The sequence below is a fragment of the Symsagittifera roscoffensis genome, chromosome 2 (assembly GCF_963678635.1).
Source record: "Symsagittifera roscoffensis chromosome 2, txSymRosc1.1, whole genome shotgun sequence".
Taxonomy (NCBI): Eukaryota; Metazoa; Xenacoelomorpha; order Acoela; family Convolutidae; genus Symsagittifera; species Symsagittifera roscoffensis.
In genome coordinates this window covers 61,671,820-61,689,817 of record NC_087063.1, presented here as the reverse complement: position 1 = coordinate 61,689,817, position 17,998 = coordinate 61,671,820, and the positions used below count along the sequence as shown (strand labels likewise).

Sequence of the window (17,998 nt, the reverse complement as noted above, 5' to 3'; positions counted from 1 at the left end):
ATCCTGGCCACTCGGAGCCTTCTGTAATTGGACATATAATCATCTAAATTAATTTATCATTGGAAATTCTTGCAATTGTATCAAGTAGACGAGACAAGACAGCCGAAGAGCAATAGACAGAGGGGCAAGCAACATAATACAATAGAATAGTTGCCACCAAAATAACCCTTTCGGGATTGTAGATAGCAGTGAATCTCGTGTCGTTAGGAAAGAGAGAACGAGCCTAAAGACGAAATCCTCTAAAACTACAGACCACAGTTAATTCATCAATTTTTTTTCAAGAAGCTTTCTTAGAAGCTCTAACTATTAATGGTTTTATTTCAAAAAAAAATTGCTCTCTTTATCTTAAAATGAACCAATATGAGGAGCAACTCCGCGCACTAAATTTGCCTTAAGAGCAAAAATTTTTGCCCCTTTTTTCTCGGCACTGAAAAAGAGTTCTTGGGTTATTAAAATATAAATTTATGATGCCTCATTTTGCTCGCAAAAAAGTAAAAGTTTAAATAAAAAACAATTGAAACCCGAATTCACACGAATGCAAAGCTCCTTTACCGCTTAGTGTTTGGAAAAGTTTCAATTTCAAAAAGGTGTTTGGCATCCCTTGCTGTATAATTTAAATGAATTTTTTATTTTAAATGTTTTCAAATTATCTCACCCAAGATGCTCAGGCGCATTACTGGATCTTGTTAACTACCCCCCCCCCCTATTGCAATGAGAGGGGGGATAGTTAACAAGGTACAAAATTTGTAACTGTTCTCTTTCTTTATAGGTAAGGGGGGGGAGAGATTCGTTACAAGGTACCATAGGGGGGTGGATGATTAACAAGATCCGTATTACTAATTACTAAATGATGTGATTTACATTATTTAGCAGCCCAATTTAAGAAAAAAATAAAGTAAAGTCTGATTTAGCATGAAATCATCAAATGCAGAAGTTCAAAAAGATTGATTTTTGGGAGGACAAAAGAGAATAACAGCTGCACTGGAAGCGACACATAAACTCATTCGGAGTTCACTTTTTTCCCCATTACACATCGTTGAACTCTTTTTTTACCACACTGCTTCTTCTTTTTTTCAGCAGTTATGTTTGCTCAGTGCTATTCTAACCTGCTGTGTTCAAAGACCCTCCAGGTCAAAATTTATCCGGATTGTCTCTTTTCGCTAAGCGGACATCAGTGATTGGTATTTATAAACAACGAAAACAAATTTTACCCGGTGCAACATGAAACAAATTGAATCAATGACTGAAAGTAATTTGCTAAACTTGTCAATTATTTTGCCAGAACAATGCCATTTTTTTCGGAAAACTTCCAAAACTGTCTGAGCAACGCTAGTTTTTTCCACAAATCTCCCAAAATAGGCAAAAAATGCAAACTTGGTTCAGAATTTAACCAAAATTTTTTCTAAAAATCCTTTTTTTTCCTCAGGTTTGAAAAATTGAAATCGCTAGCTTAACAAATAGGCGGTAAATAAATATCAGTATAAAACGAATAAATTATCAACTTTTTTTCACTTGTATTGTTGCGCGAAAAATTGGTGTAGGGCTCCCAGAAACATCTTGTTTGTAGTTTCTTTTAATATTTTGTGATTATTTTGTGATTAAATAATTTATATGAAAACCACCTTCCGAGAAATGAAGTATTTTTCGCAATTTTTTGGCCCGATTTTAGTGCTTTTTGCAATCAAATTCAAAGAAAAATCGAAGGGTCAAAAACATGGCCTAAATTTTGTTGACGAAGCCGTGTTTTCCTACACCACTGATTTTGTAATCACATAATTTTATCTGACGTCTTCTGCAATCTATTGGCAAAGTCTATTTTAAATCTGATTTCCAAACTCGCCCATTCTAATCTCAAAATGAAGGAGTGAAAAAAAGATATTGCGGCGGCATAAGAATGAGGGTGATTTGTAGTCGCATTATAGTCTGAATCAGGTCATCCTATCTTGTTTTTCATTATCTGTTCAGGTTTATTCTATCTGAGTGTTAATTGCATTTGTCACTTCCGCTCTAACTCTTCTGCTTTCCGATTTTTCACATTTACCCTTTTTTCAGTTTTAGTCAAGCTTGTACAACTTTTCTATTTTTTTTTCTGCAATTTTTACTCTTTGGTTCAAAATTTTCCAATTTCAGACCTTTTTTGTTTTCGTTTTTGGTCACGCTTCTACAACTTTTTCAATTTTTGCTGCTATTTTTTGTATCAATTGGTTCAAAGTTTTTCATATTCACACTTTTTTTGGTCACGCTTCTTCAAAGTTTCTACTTTTTTTCTGCGCTTTTTACTATTTGGTTCAAATTTTTTCTCATTTTTTAACAATGTTTGTTCACTTTTTCCTCTATATACTCTTTTAGTTTCTTTTTTTATACCTGTTATTCGCTGGTTTTATTCCTTAGTTCCCGTATTAAGATGACCAACTGTCCATCTCTCACGAAGACTAAAAAATGGACCTAGTATGTGCCCCCCTTGACCCAAACGACGTCCCCAATTGGCCAGGGAATTCAAATTAGTGGCTCAGAGTGCATCGATGTGTAACAAAGTTCGCTAGCGCGAGTGCGGCTGAACACACGCGTGGTCAGTTTCTGGTCAGGAAAAGTATAAAAGCTACTCAATAGTAACAAAGCAATTCAACCTCCATTCGATTCGATTTGCTATAAAATACGCAGCTACGAACTTTAAAGATTTATAGGTAATGTTCTTATGTAAAAATTAAACTGATCAATAGTTTCTTCTGATTTTTGCTTTCTTTATAAATCTTTTTCTTATTAAGCTGATGATAAATTTTGCTAATTATAATCTGAAAGGAATGGGTTAAACCAAAGGAACATCGACGAACTGAGCTTTCGGTTAAAAATGACGGATCCAGTTGCGCTTTGTTTGGCATGGAAGACAACCAGCTTGATACCGGACTGCAAATAGAACACAATCTTGACAGTGGAGCAAAGGAGCCTTTGAGAGAAATCTGAGCGCCATTTGGATTCTAATTGAACGGAATTCTCAGATTAACTCCAATCCCCGGAATCCCTGGAGGTCTGAACAAGACATCCAGAATCTCAGAATAGCTCTGAATCTCAATTTAATGTGACCAATATTAGCCTCGGGGAGGTTGTTTGTCACTGTAAATGTAGCTAACAACCCTGTCTCTCAATCTCAGATATCTAACAAAACCGTTGGTAGTTGGGGATGATACTTTGACAGTCTTTTAGTGCTGGTTAAATGGCCCGTCCAACAGGGAATTACGGGTTGTAGACTTGTCAATTTAGTTTAGAAGGGGTAATCAAAAGTAAAAAAGGGGCAAAATAGCATCCTCAATTTTGAGGCTACTGACATTTTTTGACTAATTGTTGGGAAGAAACTTTCCTGTAAAATTTCATGTTACCTAATGAAATTTAGCAGATAGACCATAGATGACTATAAGTCTTATCATTATAACAAAACAGAAGAGCGTTCGCACAAAAACTCGATTTTGAAAAGCAATTTCAATAGTTTAAAAATTAAAATTTAAGGGAAACATAAAACGCCCGGTGTTGAAAAAGCTGTCAAATATGAGCAGTCAAAAGACTACAGAAATTAATTTGAAAATTGGTGAAAAAATTCGAATAACTCTTTAATAACCTTTTCATTCTTTTTTCCCGAGCTTTTTTTCCTGATGTGATTATTACGCAGATTAGTCTGAAGTTTTTCAGAAAATTACTGGAGGGAGGTTGGCTTTTATAGCAGATTGGTTTTTATAGATCATATCAGATATCCCATAATATTTTCAAAAAACTTTGAGCAAAAGTTGAGAAGTAAAAATAACTTGTATCAATCAAAGTAATACTCCCGCACCAAAGTTTCTTGATTAAAAATAGATTATATCCAGAAAACTTTGCCGAAAAGGTCGCAAATATAATTGATAATGTGTAACCAAATCAGGCAACATTTTCTAAAATATTAACGAGAAAGTGGATTACTTTCACAACAATTCTGCCGCATTGTAATTCCACTAAAATCTATTTTTGTCTACATATAATCTCAACAAAAATTTGTTTTGGAATATGAACTTCAGAAAATCTATATTTGTCTTGATTGAATTCCCACAAAATCTACCCGAAAATATGGCTCACTAATAACATGACAATACATTTTAAAAAAAAGTTCTAGGAACGGCAATTTTTGCAATTTGTGTCATATCTTGTAGAGTCTTTGAAACATTTTACAGCGTTAACTATAATTCATCAAATAAAAATTCAATTTTAAAAATTTTGATGCTTTTCAGCTTCAAAAATTTTCCGATTTTTAAAATAACAGGCGATCAATGGCGGTTTTTTTTTCAGGTTGAAATCCCGAAAATTTCGCACGAAGGAGTGACGCGGTAAAATAATTAAAAGGCAGCACAAAGATATACAAGACTGCTCGTATCAGGGCGAAGCCTTTTAAGGTTTATAGAGCAGTAATAAGTGCCTTTTAAGGTTTATGGAGCAGTAATAACATTGAAAAATTAAATATAATAAAACAAAATGAAATTTTTTTTTAATTTGAAAATTTTGTGAAAACCAACCCCCCACGCGCCATAAAAAGTACAGAAGGATAGATTTTGCTCCTTGAAACAAATCAATTATGACAAATAAGCTTCCTTCAACCAATTAGGAACGATTTTCAAGACAGATTAACTCTCCGCTTAAGCGTTAATAGCGCGAAATATATCGCGCGTTAATTGTCCCAAATTAGCCAAAATGGCAATCTTTAAACCCTCATAACTTTATGAAAAATAATCACAGGTGAAATATCTTTTCAAGTTTGAGCTCAGGACAACATTATCTTTCGAATGAGATTTAAAAATTCCGTCAAAGTGGCTAATTAAAACGTCGAAATTTGTCCGGAGAAAAACACCCACCCCGAGCACAAATATTCCGTTACTTTCGTATCGAAAGTCGGAACAACAAGAAAATAGGAAAAAAAACTATGAAAAGAAAAATAGAAACCAAGATGATAGTTTTCAACTAAACTGAATTTCACTTAGCGTGATTTCACGTCTGCTTTGCAAACAAAACGCTTATGTTTTCGATTTATTGACAAGTTTTTGCAGCCATAAAAAAATTAACATGTTTGATTTCAATGGATTAAAATTGATTTTGCTGGTCAACAAAACATTACCGTATGATGCATTTCAATATGTTAAAATTGATCGTTTCTTCATGAGAAAGACAACGAAAGTCAAATGAATTCGAATACGTTTAAGCCATAATTGCACAAGCATAACCGCAAAAAGATTTTTTCTGTGAGCATTTTTTTGTGTAAACTAGATCTCGTATTTAACTACAAAACATACGCTCAAATCAAAATTCAATTTTCACAGTAAACGTGTTCTGAATCTACTTTTCAAATGTTAAGCCAAAAAAAACAAAGCGTAATAATGTATAGTTTTGTTATGCCATATTCAAGGATGTCGACTGAACCGTCAAGTAAATTAAGATTGATATTACTAAATATTTTTAACTCAGTTTGAGTGATGCGCAGTGAACCCTTTCCTCACAATTGATTAACATTGACCCAACTTATTGTACTTGTACCGGGGACTTAAATGATATAGAAAACTATTCTTAAAAAAAACAAAAGAGAAATAAAATGAGCTGAAATATTTCAAAATTCCATCGTTTCATAGCTTGCTTGAAAAAGCTTTAAAATTTAATGAAGAACATTATTCTGTCAAAACAACTAATAATGTTTTTTTTTGCTTATCAAAAAATTTCAAAATATGTTAAAAGTTTTGCAAACGAAAGCAAATTTTTGAAAAGTTGAAATTTTCCAAATAACCATCACATGAAGGAAACGTTAGAACGCTAGCTTTGCGTATAGCTTGCTTAAACCTACTTTTTTCTGCAAAACAATTCAGATCATTAAAAATTCAATTTTTTTTCGTTTTGATAGGTTGCTTCAATAGTATCAACGTTTCATGGCATGATAGGTTGCTACAAAAAGCTGAATTTTTAATAAAAATCATTGCAAGCTAAGCAAACGAATTGAATTGTTCAATTTCCAATGCTCAAATACCTTATTGTTTTCTTCAGGAACCAGTTGAAGCCATCAAAATAAACAGAAAAATCTTCATTTATTGAACTGTTTTATCAAAAAAAATTGAATTTTTTTGGGTAGTAGTTTTTGGAGAAGTTGTTTGCTGTTAAGCTAGCAGCGCATTGTTTCAAGCACTGCTTTCAAAAACAAAAACTTAGAAACAATAACCAGAAACAATAAGTAGAAACTTGATTAACAATTTTTGAAAACTTTCTACCGTTTTATCGCGTAGTAGTTGTTTTCATTCCGATCGCCAAACTGGATAACTTTTTTGTTATTCAATTATATATCCATTTTCTAGAAACAATGTTTTTTTTCTACAAACAAATTTTTATGATCGAAATGGACAGCTTTTTGTGCATGTTTTTTTTACCATCTTGAAACTAAATGACTTCTTTTGTAAGTTCTCCTCTCTACTGCTTAAACCCTGTAACGTCAACATCATGTGGCATATACATTGATAATAAACAGATTGCCTTAGCGTTAATCTAATTCAATGCAAAAAGTTTGTCGATTTAAATTTAAGAGCACGGTGCTAATCAGAAATTGTTTTAGGGCAATGGTTGACTCTCGCTGTATCCCTGGACACGAATCTTCATCCCACTCAGGAATCAAATACCACAAGATAGGTTTAAAAATGATTTGGTTAAGTGTACTCAAATACATGAAATCAGTTAAATTATATAGCATATCGGATGTATTAAGTAAGATGTGGTAAATCAATCTGTTGAATCCATCTTTTCGTTTTCTTACTTCATCCAACAAAATTTGGAAAAAATAAAGAAAACCAAAAGGCTCAACGTTTGGACAAATAACTGCGTTCGGACATTCCGTAAGACTTGCTTAGCAACCGGTTGCTCTCGTTGCTCCGGATATACTCTCGAAAACAAGAGTATAAAATATCATTTGGTGTTTTTTAGTTCCCAGTCAATAATAGCGCCACAAAATACTGACCGAAATAAATTAGATTGAATGCTTTCTCGTTGTTTTGTCTTTCTTAAAAATGTCGAAGTTTTGATTTTCGGGTTGTTTTTGTATTTAGAAAAATTTCAATTGTTGTAACAAAATTTTTTGTATTGTAAGAAAGATAACATTTTTTAAAATTCAAAGACCAAATATGTAGAACTATATCACCTGCGGTCATTTTTTCAAAAAAGAATATGAGAAAGCCAATATTGTTTTTGACTAAATTGGTACAATGTATACGCAACATATTGAGTTCATACATTGAGTAAGCGCCAAACTAATTAGGTTTAAACTGAATACTTGCAAAAAATTTGGTCTTTTTTTGTTCCGACCATTGAAAATGGGGAAGAAATTCAATTTTTGTTGTTTTTGTTCTTTTTTCCTTTTTGATTTCCACGCAAAGTCAAGTACAATATTAAAATTTACCTTTTGATATTTTAGCTCGAAAAAATTTCATCTAAATAAAGAACTACGTTTTGATATTTGAAATAACACTTAATTGGCAGAAAAGTTTTTCTTTAAAAGATTGAATTATTGTTAAAAACTTATAATTTTAATTTTTTTTCCTTTTTTTATTATGTATTTGAAGACAATTTTTGCTGGTCATGCTTAATTCATTATTTTTTTTTGCTATCGTGTAGTTTTTAGATCACGCCACCTAATAAAACCTAAGCTATTTGAAAGAAACAAAGAAAAATTTTTTTTTCGATTTTTTTTATTGTGGTAAGAATATTCTGTGCTACTTTCAAAGTAGGCGTCTATCCTTGTTCAAAACAAAAACAATTTCATTGAATCTTGCTGTTTTAAATTATACGGACATTTTTTTTAATTAAAGAAAAATGGGTTAAGACTAGGCGAAAAATGAGAAGAGCAAAAGTTGATTTAATAATTTTGAACGCTTCAAAAACTTCGAACAACATTGAAAACTTTGAACGCGTTTTTCTCTGATTACATTAAGGTTGGAAAAAAGAGGAAAGTATAAAAGAACTCAAAAGATTTTTACCAAAATGATTATGGCGTAATTTATATTAGGAAAATCAGAACCAAAACTTCACCTCTAAAATGGAGGTCATTTTGGCTTTTTTTATTCAAAAAAAACTACGCTAAAACTACCGTTCTTTGATCAAAAAACATCAAAAGAAGTTTTTTTGTACATCCTAACAAAATTGTAGAAAGATGAAATCTTCAAAAATCTGTGTAAAAAAAAATATTTCTGCTTATGGGCATTTTTTTTAATTATACTCAAATTTAATTGCCCAACTCTTTGCCCAACTCTTTATACTCAAACTAATTGCCCAACTTTCGGAGGTTTTACAATTGTTATTTTTTGTTGGACTGTGTACGGGATTTCTTTTATATTTATCCTCATCAAGCAACGCTGTAGTCTTAGTGTAATTCTCGATTAACTATAAAAACCCAACAGAACCTTTTTTGAGGTAAAAAATTTTGTTATCAATTTTGCATGTTACATTACGCCATAAAAGTTCCGGTAAAATTCTTGACCCTTTTTAAAAATTGTTCTCTTTTTTTTATCTTGAGCCAATATGAGAAAGGCCAACATGAGAAACACCAATATCAGAAAAGACCGTTCAAAGTTTCCGATGTTGTTCGTTTTGTCCGGTGAACTTTAACCATCACTGTATCATCTTGTATTAACCAAATCGTGAAAGAGAAGAAAAAATTTTAAAATTAAACAATCTGGAGAATTTTATGCACACTTTTAGAAGTTTATCTAATATACTCAAAGCGTAACGCATTTAATTTATGCGAGGCTAGCTATCTTGTGCACAAAACTGGTTGAAAATGAAATGAGGCCAAATCATTAAATTTCTCTAGCACTTAAGTTCCAAAGCTTAGTATTTGATATTGGAAGTTCAAATCTTATATATTGTCAAACATTTTGCTCAAAAAACTGATCGAGACCAATGAAATAGTATTCCCGACAGTCACGCTTTTGCCATCATATACGAGTAGTATTGTTTAGGGTTTCAACTCGTTTGCGGTGGTTGTCTTATAACTTATTTTTCAAACAATTCTCGGAAAAAATGCAAGAGAGTGGGAAAAAATGCAATGGCTCGTATCTGATAGACACAATCTAACTTCACTACGTGTTTTTTAACCATTTTAAAGCTTAACCTCAACACTCCCTCTCCGCAGAACGAAGGCAAAAAAAGGTATACATACTGAGAATTTTACAATAAACACTTTCTCAATTTTTTGTTTTTGAGTTCATGGCATGAATTATTGCATATTGGGAAATACAAACTATTGTATCATCTTAAATGATATGCGCCGGTATGTCAAACATCCGAAAAGTGTTGCAAACATCCAAAAAACAGCTTTACTAGAGCAAACATCCGACAAATTTCTTAAAGTAGCTTAAAGATCCGACTTCTACCGTTGGCTTAAAAGATGCTGCAGTGGTCAAATAAAGCTGGATCGACGCGATCACACCCCTACAGAGTGTAGGACTTTATGTTAAATGTACCACCGGTTATCGCTGCGAAACGGCGACGGGCGAGTAGCGCCATCAGCGGCGATCTTAAAGCAAATCTTGACTCTGGAATTGGATATATATAAATTTTCAACATCATAATTTTACAGAATTATTTTGTAAGTTCGGATGCTTGACATAGCGGACTTTTTACATATCGGATGCTTGCCCTATGCCACATCAAAGCTACTCTCGAAAACTGTTTATCGTAGCAACGAAACTCTTTAAAACGACAACTCGAAACAAAAGGAACCCATTAGCCAACTTGAGCAAAAGAGCAAAATTAGACAACTTCCAAAAAAACACGCACCATAAAAAAAATAATTGAATTTTTTTCTTTAAATGCTATCTAGGCTAGCGCCACCCACTGATTGACGCGCATTATACCATTCTTTTTTTGAAAATAGTTTTCAACTAGTCTTCTGTTGCGGGTTGTCGTCGTTCCGTAAAACGACAACTCGCAAAACTTATAAAAAGCGGCAGCTCGTAACATTTGTTTAATATTGACTATTTCTCTTGAAAACTAATCTAGATTAGCGTCATAACCTGATTCTCGCGCATTACACCACTTGCGTCAATTGAAAATTAAACGAGTTGCCAAGGTACCGCGAAACGACTCGCAATTAAATACAACCGTAAATCAGACCAAATAATTGAAAGCAGAAAAACCCTGGCCAAACTACGAAACATTTTCAAAATCTACGTCCTCTTGTCGGACAATGTGCTGAGCTTCCGGTAGCAATATGAATTTGAATCCGGCTTAAGTGTGTTTATAGTTTCGGGACTATCTCGGCCACAAATATGGATTTATTCTGCCTCAATAAATACACGAACACAATTAATCATGCCGTTTTTTAGAGCTGGAAATTAAATGATAAGGCAGGCCGAATAGGGTAAGAGAAATAGAAAACGTTGCAGCTTATTTTGGGCTTACTTTTCTGCAGTTTCGCTGGAACTGTCGGATCCTTAATACCGAATTCAAGTTTGAATTATTGACTCGACTTTAAATATGTCTTTTCTAGAGACATTGTACAGCACGCCCTAATTTGACGTTGAGCTCATTAATCGGGACAGGGAAGCCGAAATGGCATGGGGTAACAGATTAACTTTATTCGGCGACCAAAATGATTTCAATTCTAAAATCTTATGTTGGATCAGCGGGCAACGATATTCAGACCAGTTTTTATTTTTAGAAACTTCAAATTAGCTGTAACCTCGTAACCTTCATGAAGTGGAAACAACCAAGGCAGTAGAAAAGGACCGACTGTTGTTTGAAAAGATAGTTAACCCAATTGCAATAAATTTTGAGATTAGCCAACTATTAAGATCTATAGATTAACGCCATATGTAAATAGTGCTCAGAATCCTAATTTTACCTTAACCTTGAATCATTTTCTTATGACATGCTTTGAAAAAACATCATAATTAAATTCTACTTCATAATTAGAAATAGCCTTTGGCCGACGAAAGAGTTATTTCAACCTTTTGGATTTCAGGTTAAAAAGTTCGATTTATACTTTTGGATTTCAACTGAAAGTCATTTCAAAATTTATCAGATAGTGCGGAAATGACAATCTTGAGACCATGTAATTGTAAAACTAACTAGAGTAATGATACCATCTAGTTATGATATTAACTAGTTATGATAGTATCCGTTCAAGGAAACGAGAGAGCAATGAAAGGAGAGGAGCCAGATTGGAAAACAAACCAGAAGAGAAGATATAAAAGAGGATAATGTGGGATTAAACAGGCAGGGTGTTTGTCAGGATTAAACTCCATGACAGACGAATGACCGCCCCTTAGACAAACCTGAGACAAGAAATATACTAATGAGGTAGAAATGATAGATATAATTGGAAAGTTTTTGCCAGACTGCAATTTTGGCCATATTTTTTGGTTCGGTGCTGTTTACAAAAAAAAGATCATGAATTTTTTTTATTATATTTCTTTGCTGTATGTGACAGCTTTCTCTTAAAACATCCTAAAACATGTGACAGCTTTCTCTTTAAAAGGCGCCTTTAGAAAAGTTTTAGGGTTGGTCACCGAAAATGGATGCCATAAAAAAATACCAAAAAGGGAGACCCTTTATTTGGTGAGGGCATTAACTACCTGAGGATGAGGCGTCCCCCCAATCAGCCCCTGATGTATCAGATTGAAGAGAGGTGATTTTTTGCGATCTTTATTACTCTTGTTTATTACAATTCTCAACAATCGAATTTAAAAATCAAACTAACCCAATGGTAGACCACACAACTTCGAGATTTTGGGAAATGAAACAACAATTCACAAAATATAAACAGACCATGACAGATGTTTTCATAGGCAAACTTAAATAGGCAACATTCGGCTCCAATAAATCCTTTAGCCAAAAACTTTGCGAGTAAATGACACTTTATGATGAAACAGTTAGAAAAAAAGCAGCCAATTTTCGCCATTTTCTATCAAAAACGACAATTTCTCGGCTCATCTGTTTTCAATGGAGTTCACTAGAAAAATTTTCAACCAAGATATCACATTATCTTAGAACACATGAGTTGCTAATTAAACCGCACTAAAAAGCTATAAAACCAAAAAAACTGTTCGGGTTGCGTTATGTCTAAAAAAGATAAACATAAAAAACAAAAAGGTGAGAATACTAGCCTTTTTTGTTATTTTGAAAACTCTCAAAAAATTTTAACAACTCTCCTTACGAAACCTCTGGGGCAAACAATAGTTGATATGAACTTCAAAAACAATATCAAAAAAATTGTAAAAAAGTCTAAAATTTTTTAGAAAAGCTAACGCATAAAACAAGAACACTTATTTCGTTGATTGTGTAATCTGTCAAAGTGGGATGATTTTAGATTTAAAAAAGGATCACGACAAAACTTGCGAACCAAAGAGGCTCATTTTGACATAATTTTGACAGTAATTTATTTCGTAGCTCTGGTGTAATTTAGAGAAAAAAAGTTTCAAGTTATCCGTATTTGGGGTAAGATTTGGGCACGAACTCGTTAAACAAATTGTATCATTTTAATTTTGCTAAAATTTTCAGCAAGTTTTGTCTTCATCCTTTTCTTTTTGTCAACCCAATTTGAGAAAAACGCATTTTAAGTTTCAACTGTTAAGCGTTTTGTCCGGATAATTTAAATCAGCACTGTAATTCAATTTAGTTTTTGCTAAAAAGCGCTTAAACATTTACAACTTTTTTAATTTGGAGTTTGTGAATCAAACACAAATAAATAAGTCCAACATTACAATTATTTCAATTAACAAAAAAAATTGTTTAAAAATAGGCTTGAAAATTGTTTCTCAACTGTTTTTTATAAACACGTGACCCATTCAAATTTAAGATGCAACTAAAAGGGCATTTTTTTCAATTTTAATTATATATATTTTCTCTTATCCAAAACTGTCACAAGTTTTTGTTCCGACCATTTGAAAAATGGGGAGAAACTTTGTATTTGGGTGTCTTTTAGTGTTTCTGTTTTCCACGCAAAATCAGGTACTACAAACAATCATCGGACTGGGTTGAGTGATATATCATATAAAAGTTCTTTTTAGTTGGGATTCGAACCAAATTTAAAAAACCCAATTAGTTTTCCCATTGTCGAGAAAAAGCGGTTTGAAAATTTGATTTTTCGTCTTAATTCGGACAAATAAAGCAAGCGAGAAGGCTTACAACAGCTGAATTATGCCTTATTTAAGACTTTAAGCAAGTAAACTAGTTTATGGATTTTTTTAGCTTCAATTTGGGCACGAATAAGTTCAATAATTTCAAAAAATTTTAGACATCAAATTTAAAAAAAGTTTTCCCGGTGTCGAGAAAAAACCGGTTTGAAATTTTTTATTTTTCGTTTAATTTCGAGCGTGTGGGCAGGCTTACATTAGCTGATTCATGCTTAATTTAAGTCTTGAAATTTTTGATTCACTCTAATGAAGTTAATTTTTGGAGTTTTTAACTTCATCATAGGAAAAATTGGGAAAAATTATTTTAAAAAATTTATATATTTTCAGATTTTTTCGTTTTTTTTTGTTATTTGTCTTCAAAAATTGTTTTCCAATTTGCATATTTTACATAACTGACAAAAATGCCTAAGTTCTAATTTTTTTGCTTAGATTCCTCTATCACACCAAGCCGAAAAATCGAGACTAATTGGAAAAATAATTTTGTTGTAGTTTTTCAAAACTAGTCGGAAAATTATGTCGGATTAATACTACCGGATTAAGACTACTCGCACAGTAACCACCTATCCTTGTTTTTTATATATCTTTTTTTCTGAGTTGAGGTCAGGGCCAGTTATGTACTAGGAAAATGAGTGAAATGCGAGATATTCAATTTTTTAGAGAGTTGCTGTTGTGCATCTGATTAAAAGCAACATGCAATTTTTTTAAGTTATTTTTTGGTAATTATCTTGAACTGGAAAATTTTCCCGCCCTTAAGAAACGCGCACAGATCATGGCGTACCTCGAAACACCTACTTTTCGAGTGAGAGTCCTGTTTAGCGGTCCTGTTTAGAGATCTTCACTGATAACAAAATATTGGGTATCATAGACATAAGCAAAAAGAGTAATGAATACCAGGCAGACGATCAAAATTTATTTTTAAAAACGTAAATTGTACCCACCGGGTCAAGTACTGTAGACCTGGGCCTGATAGATATGACAGGTATCTTGAAATGATTAGTCACCAGCAACAACCCACTCAATGCGTCGTTATCCACATCTGCAATCACAGCCCTAATCCTTCCCCCCTCCCCTCCCTCCACTGCTACACATACACTCATCATGGAGTGGTAAATGTTCTCGGGGAGTGTCAACTCGCCAGGGCGGAAGTCCAATTCCCACCCTCCTTGTTTCTTCAGCTCATACATGTTGTCCTAAAACAAGTACAGTTAAGTGAGTTATATTTCACCTGTGTTCTTTTTTCGCTACGTTATACGGGTTTGTAAATTGGTAAATTGAACAATTTGGGATAAATAATGCTCGTTATATTGGTAGTTATAACGTGTACGCGGGAAAATTATAACGTGTACGCGGGAAAATTGAGGTAAGCAATTTAGCCTTGAAGCAAAAAAACTCTAAAACCTTTACAGAGCTTTTTATCAGTTTGTTTAATCAAGAACTTTGTTCTCGAGCTGCCAAATGGCAGGTGGAACATTCGAAGTTTTACCTTGATGCGAGCGTTCTTATTGTTCCGGTTTTTTCGAGGAGATTGATAAAGTATCTTTAAGCTTGGAGTATTTTTTTTACTCAGACGAATTTTGGCAATCGAATTTTCAATAAGAAGTTTATTCCCAAAAGCAGATATCAACTTCCTGAGTTCAAATAAAAAAGATAATTTATATTCGATTATTTTTTGTGAAGTTCTGGTTATTTGAAAATTGCCAATTTTGCCATGTTCTGGACTAATTTATGCGCGCTTTGATGATTTTATCTATGATACTGAAAGCGTACTATGAACTGTTTATGTGTAGTAAATTACACGTAAAATTGTTCCAATTTGAAAAAAGACTAATTGAATCAAAGCTAAGCCCTAAATGTTCTAACTTCCCTATAAAAACCTAATGAACATTTTCATAAGTAAAAAAAATTGATAGAAATTTCAAAAAATATATATTTCTTTTTCTTCGCAAGATTTTTTTTCGCTATGAAGAGTCCAAGTGATTAAATTTTTGTCTAGTGACTTATTATGAGGTTTTACTTTGATTTGGTCGAGTTGGCATCTATGGAACCTCATTACTAAACAAACAATTTTATGCTTGAGTTTTTTCTTAGCTCGAAACATTAATGAAATTATAAGGTCATCAAAGAAATTTTAGCACAAATATTATGTTACTTTTCTGAAAGTCAGACCAATTAAGCATGTTAACTGGTTTTACTAATTTCCTACATTGACTCAAATTTTAAATCTTAAAATTTAATATTGGCAGTTGGGTAAAGACAAAAAACAACAAAGTTCAAAGTCTACCTTTTATCAAATTTATCTACCAAAACATCGAAACAAGGCCAGTCGTAACAATCAAGGCTTAGCCAAACTTTTTAAAAGTTTTATATACGATTCGGACTGATATACTATACAAGCTTTTATAACACGCTGAGCATAATTTAAAATTCTTGAAAAAAGTAGGGACAAACTCTGACAATGGGCATGATCTTATTCCACACAATATTTCCACAACAAAGCAGAAAAAAATGCACAAAAAACGGCTTTCAAACATATTTGGATCTATCCAACTGTTCGGTAATCGCGTCCGAGGAGCGAAAACAGCAAAAATTTTAGATTATGATTCAAGCAAAACTGATAAGAAACATGCATCCAACCAGTTGTCAGATCAGTTTCAAGTACTTGAACGGAACTCCTGTTGTTACGATTTTTAGAAAAAGTAACGCAATGTGTATGATGGAGGGTTTTTTCAATTTTATGACAAATTTGGTTAACAAAGTAAGAAGTTTTAAAGCAAAAAAATGTACCTGAATGGAGATATCAGCTTCCTGGATTAAAGTTTGAAAACAAATTTCACCTGCACTCATTTAAAGATGGCAGTTTAAAAGTTACCAATTGAGACTTAATTTTGGATCTATCGATGATGGTGAAAGCGTAAACATCAATTTCTTATGCTTTGCAAAATATCGCGAATTCAAAAATGTTCTATATTGAATTGATGCAAGCTGATTAGTCATATGATTTTCAAATGCTGCTCAAACTATAAAAAATTTTTAGAAACTTCGAAATAAATTGACATTTAAGCGAAACCAAATTTGAAAATTGATAGGCAACTCAACTTTTTCACATTTAAAAAAAAGAATTTCTTTCTAGTTCTAATATTTGTTCTCAGAATTTTATTATAGCAAAACTGAATGCAAAACAAGACCAACTTTATAAGTTTCGTTAAAAGGTTAAGTTATCCGTTAAAATAGATAAATTAAAATTGTCCCGGAAATACAAGAAGAAAAGAAACCCAAAAAAAGCTCTTTTTCTAAAGCGAAACATTTTTTACTCATCAGACATTTTTTGCAGATCTCAATTTGATTCAAAATCTCGTAAGTGAAATATCGACCATCTTGACGATTTTAGGCAACTTGTGAAATTTGCAGATCTCATTTTGATTCAAAATCTCGTAAGTGAAATATCGACCATCTTGACGATTTTAGGAATCTTGTGAAATTTTAAATATGGAAAACAGAGTTGTGAAAAATGAACTCTACAGAAGTTTTTTGTTACTTTCATCCGTACTCTAATTTCTACTGGTTGTAATATATATCAGGTTTTTCCATAAAGACTAATTTCTGCTAAAGAATTTTTGCTAAAGTAATAGCGGAAGAGTCAGAAATTTAAATAGTTAGATTCCACTAAAAACAGAACACATTCTTTTTCATTATGAAGAAACGTTGAATTGGAGGTAATTTGCTTATATCAATTAGCTTAGGTAATTTTATCAGATATTACAGTAGATGATACGTTAGGAGTCCCAAGCAACGAACTCAGGAAAACTTGTTGCGTTTTAAGCCCAATTTTGTAAGCTTCATTACCAAACAAAAAGCTACAGAGATTGTTGTCATGCAAACCTTTGAAATAAAGTGCGCATGGCTCATATTATGCCGTAAAATCACTAGAGGTTTTAAATAGTTTGTGACTCAACAACCTAAAAGAAACTGGAAAACTAATATTTAAATTTTTTGGAATCCGCACTTGGTGTCTAGACGTCTAATTTGAATATCATCATGTGACATCTACTAAAATCAAGTAGAAACAGGAGTTAGAAGATTTGGCACTGGTTGCTGCACAAAAATAGTAAGTTTAAAATTTAATGGAGAACATTTGCTTCCAACAAAACATCAAAAAATGACTGTTTTGTTTTCGCAGTGGAACATTCTGAAACCCTAAATCATAAAATTCAATCACTTTTTTCAAAATAATTACGCTTCCGCTTGATATCTGATAAAATCGAGACCTTAGATAAACCTTCAGGGTACGCTTCTCAGTTTTGGAACTGTTTTTATTGTAATTAGCGAACCTTTAACGCAGGCCAAAATCTCGAACCCAGCTTAGTTAAGCTCAAAACTCTGGAGGCAGAGACAAAAAATTTAAGGCTACATCAGCTAAATTAACAAAATGTTGGAGATAATGACACAAATGTCAAAAAATTTGTGTGGAATGTCATTGTTCCGACCATTGAAAATGGGGCGGATTTTTGTATTCGGGTGTGTTTTTATTTTTCAACTTTTTGTTTTCCACGCAAAATCAGGCAACACAAATAATTATCAGAATGCGTCGAGTGATATATCAAAAAAGCCTTTTTAGTCGTGAATTGAAGGACATTAAGAATTATCAAAAAGTTGTCCCAGCATTGAGAAACTTTGGTTTAAATATTTTGAGTGTTTGTCAAAATTTGAGCAAATAAAGCAAACGAGAAACGTACGTTCTGTATGACAATTAATTTTTTAGCAAAAGAAATTGACTATACAACATTGAAAAAGAGTTAACTAGTTTTAAAAGTTTTATTTAG

General features: G+C 32.7%; 2 protein-coding genes across 6 annotated transcripts in view; both read right to left on the bottom strand.

The window, feature by feature from the left end:
• The window catches only part of LOC134839588 (rab-like protein 6), a 323,021-nt gene that overhangs the window by 213,485 nt on the left and 91,538 nt on the right, over nt 1-17,998 (bottom strand). The gene's annotated exons all lie outside the window — the stretch shown is intronic.
• Nucleotides 1-17,998, bottom strand: part of LOC134839574 (glutamate receptor ionotropic, NMDA 3A-like) — a 106,054-nt gene that overhangs the window by 50,266 nt on the left and 37,790 nt on the right. For 4 of the 5 annotated variants that reach the window (XM_063855167.1, XM_063855169.1, XM_063855166.1 and 1 more), the window contains exons 3-4: nt 15,963-15,983; nt 14,117-14,368 (exon numbers count right to left, since the gene is read on the bottom strand). In XM_063855167.1, the coding sequence (XP_063711237.1) occupies nt 14,117-14,368; nt 15,963-15,983 (273 nt within the window). The remainder of the gene's footprint in view (nt 1-14,116; nt 14,369-15,962; nt 15,984-17,998) is intronic. The other variant, XM_063855170.1, reaches the window with a different exon arrangement.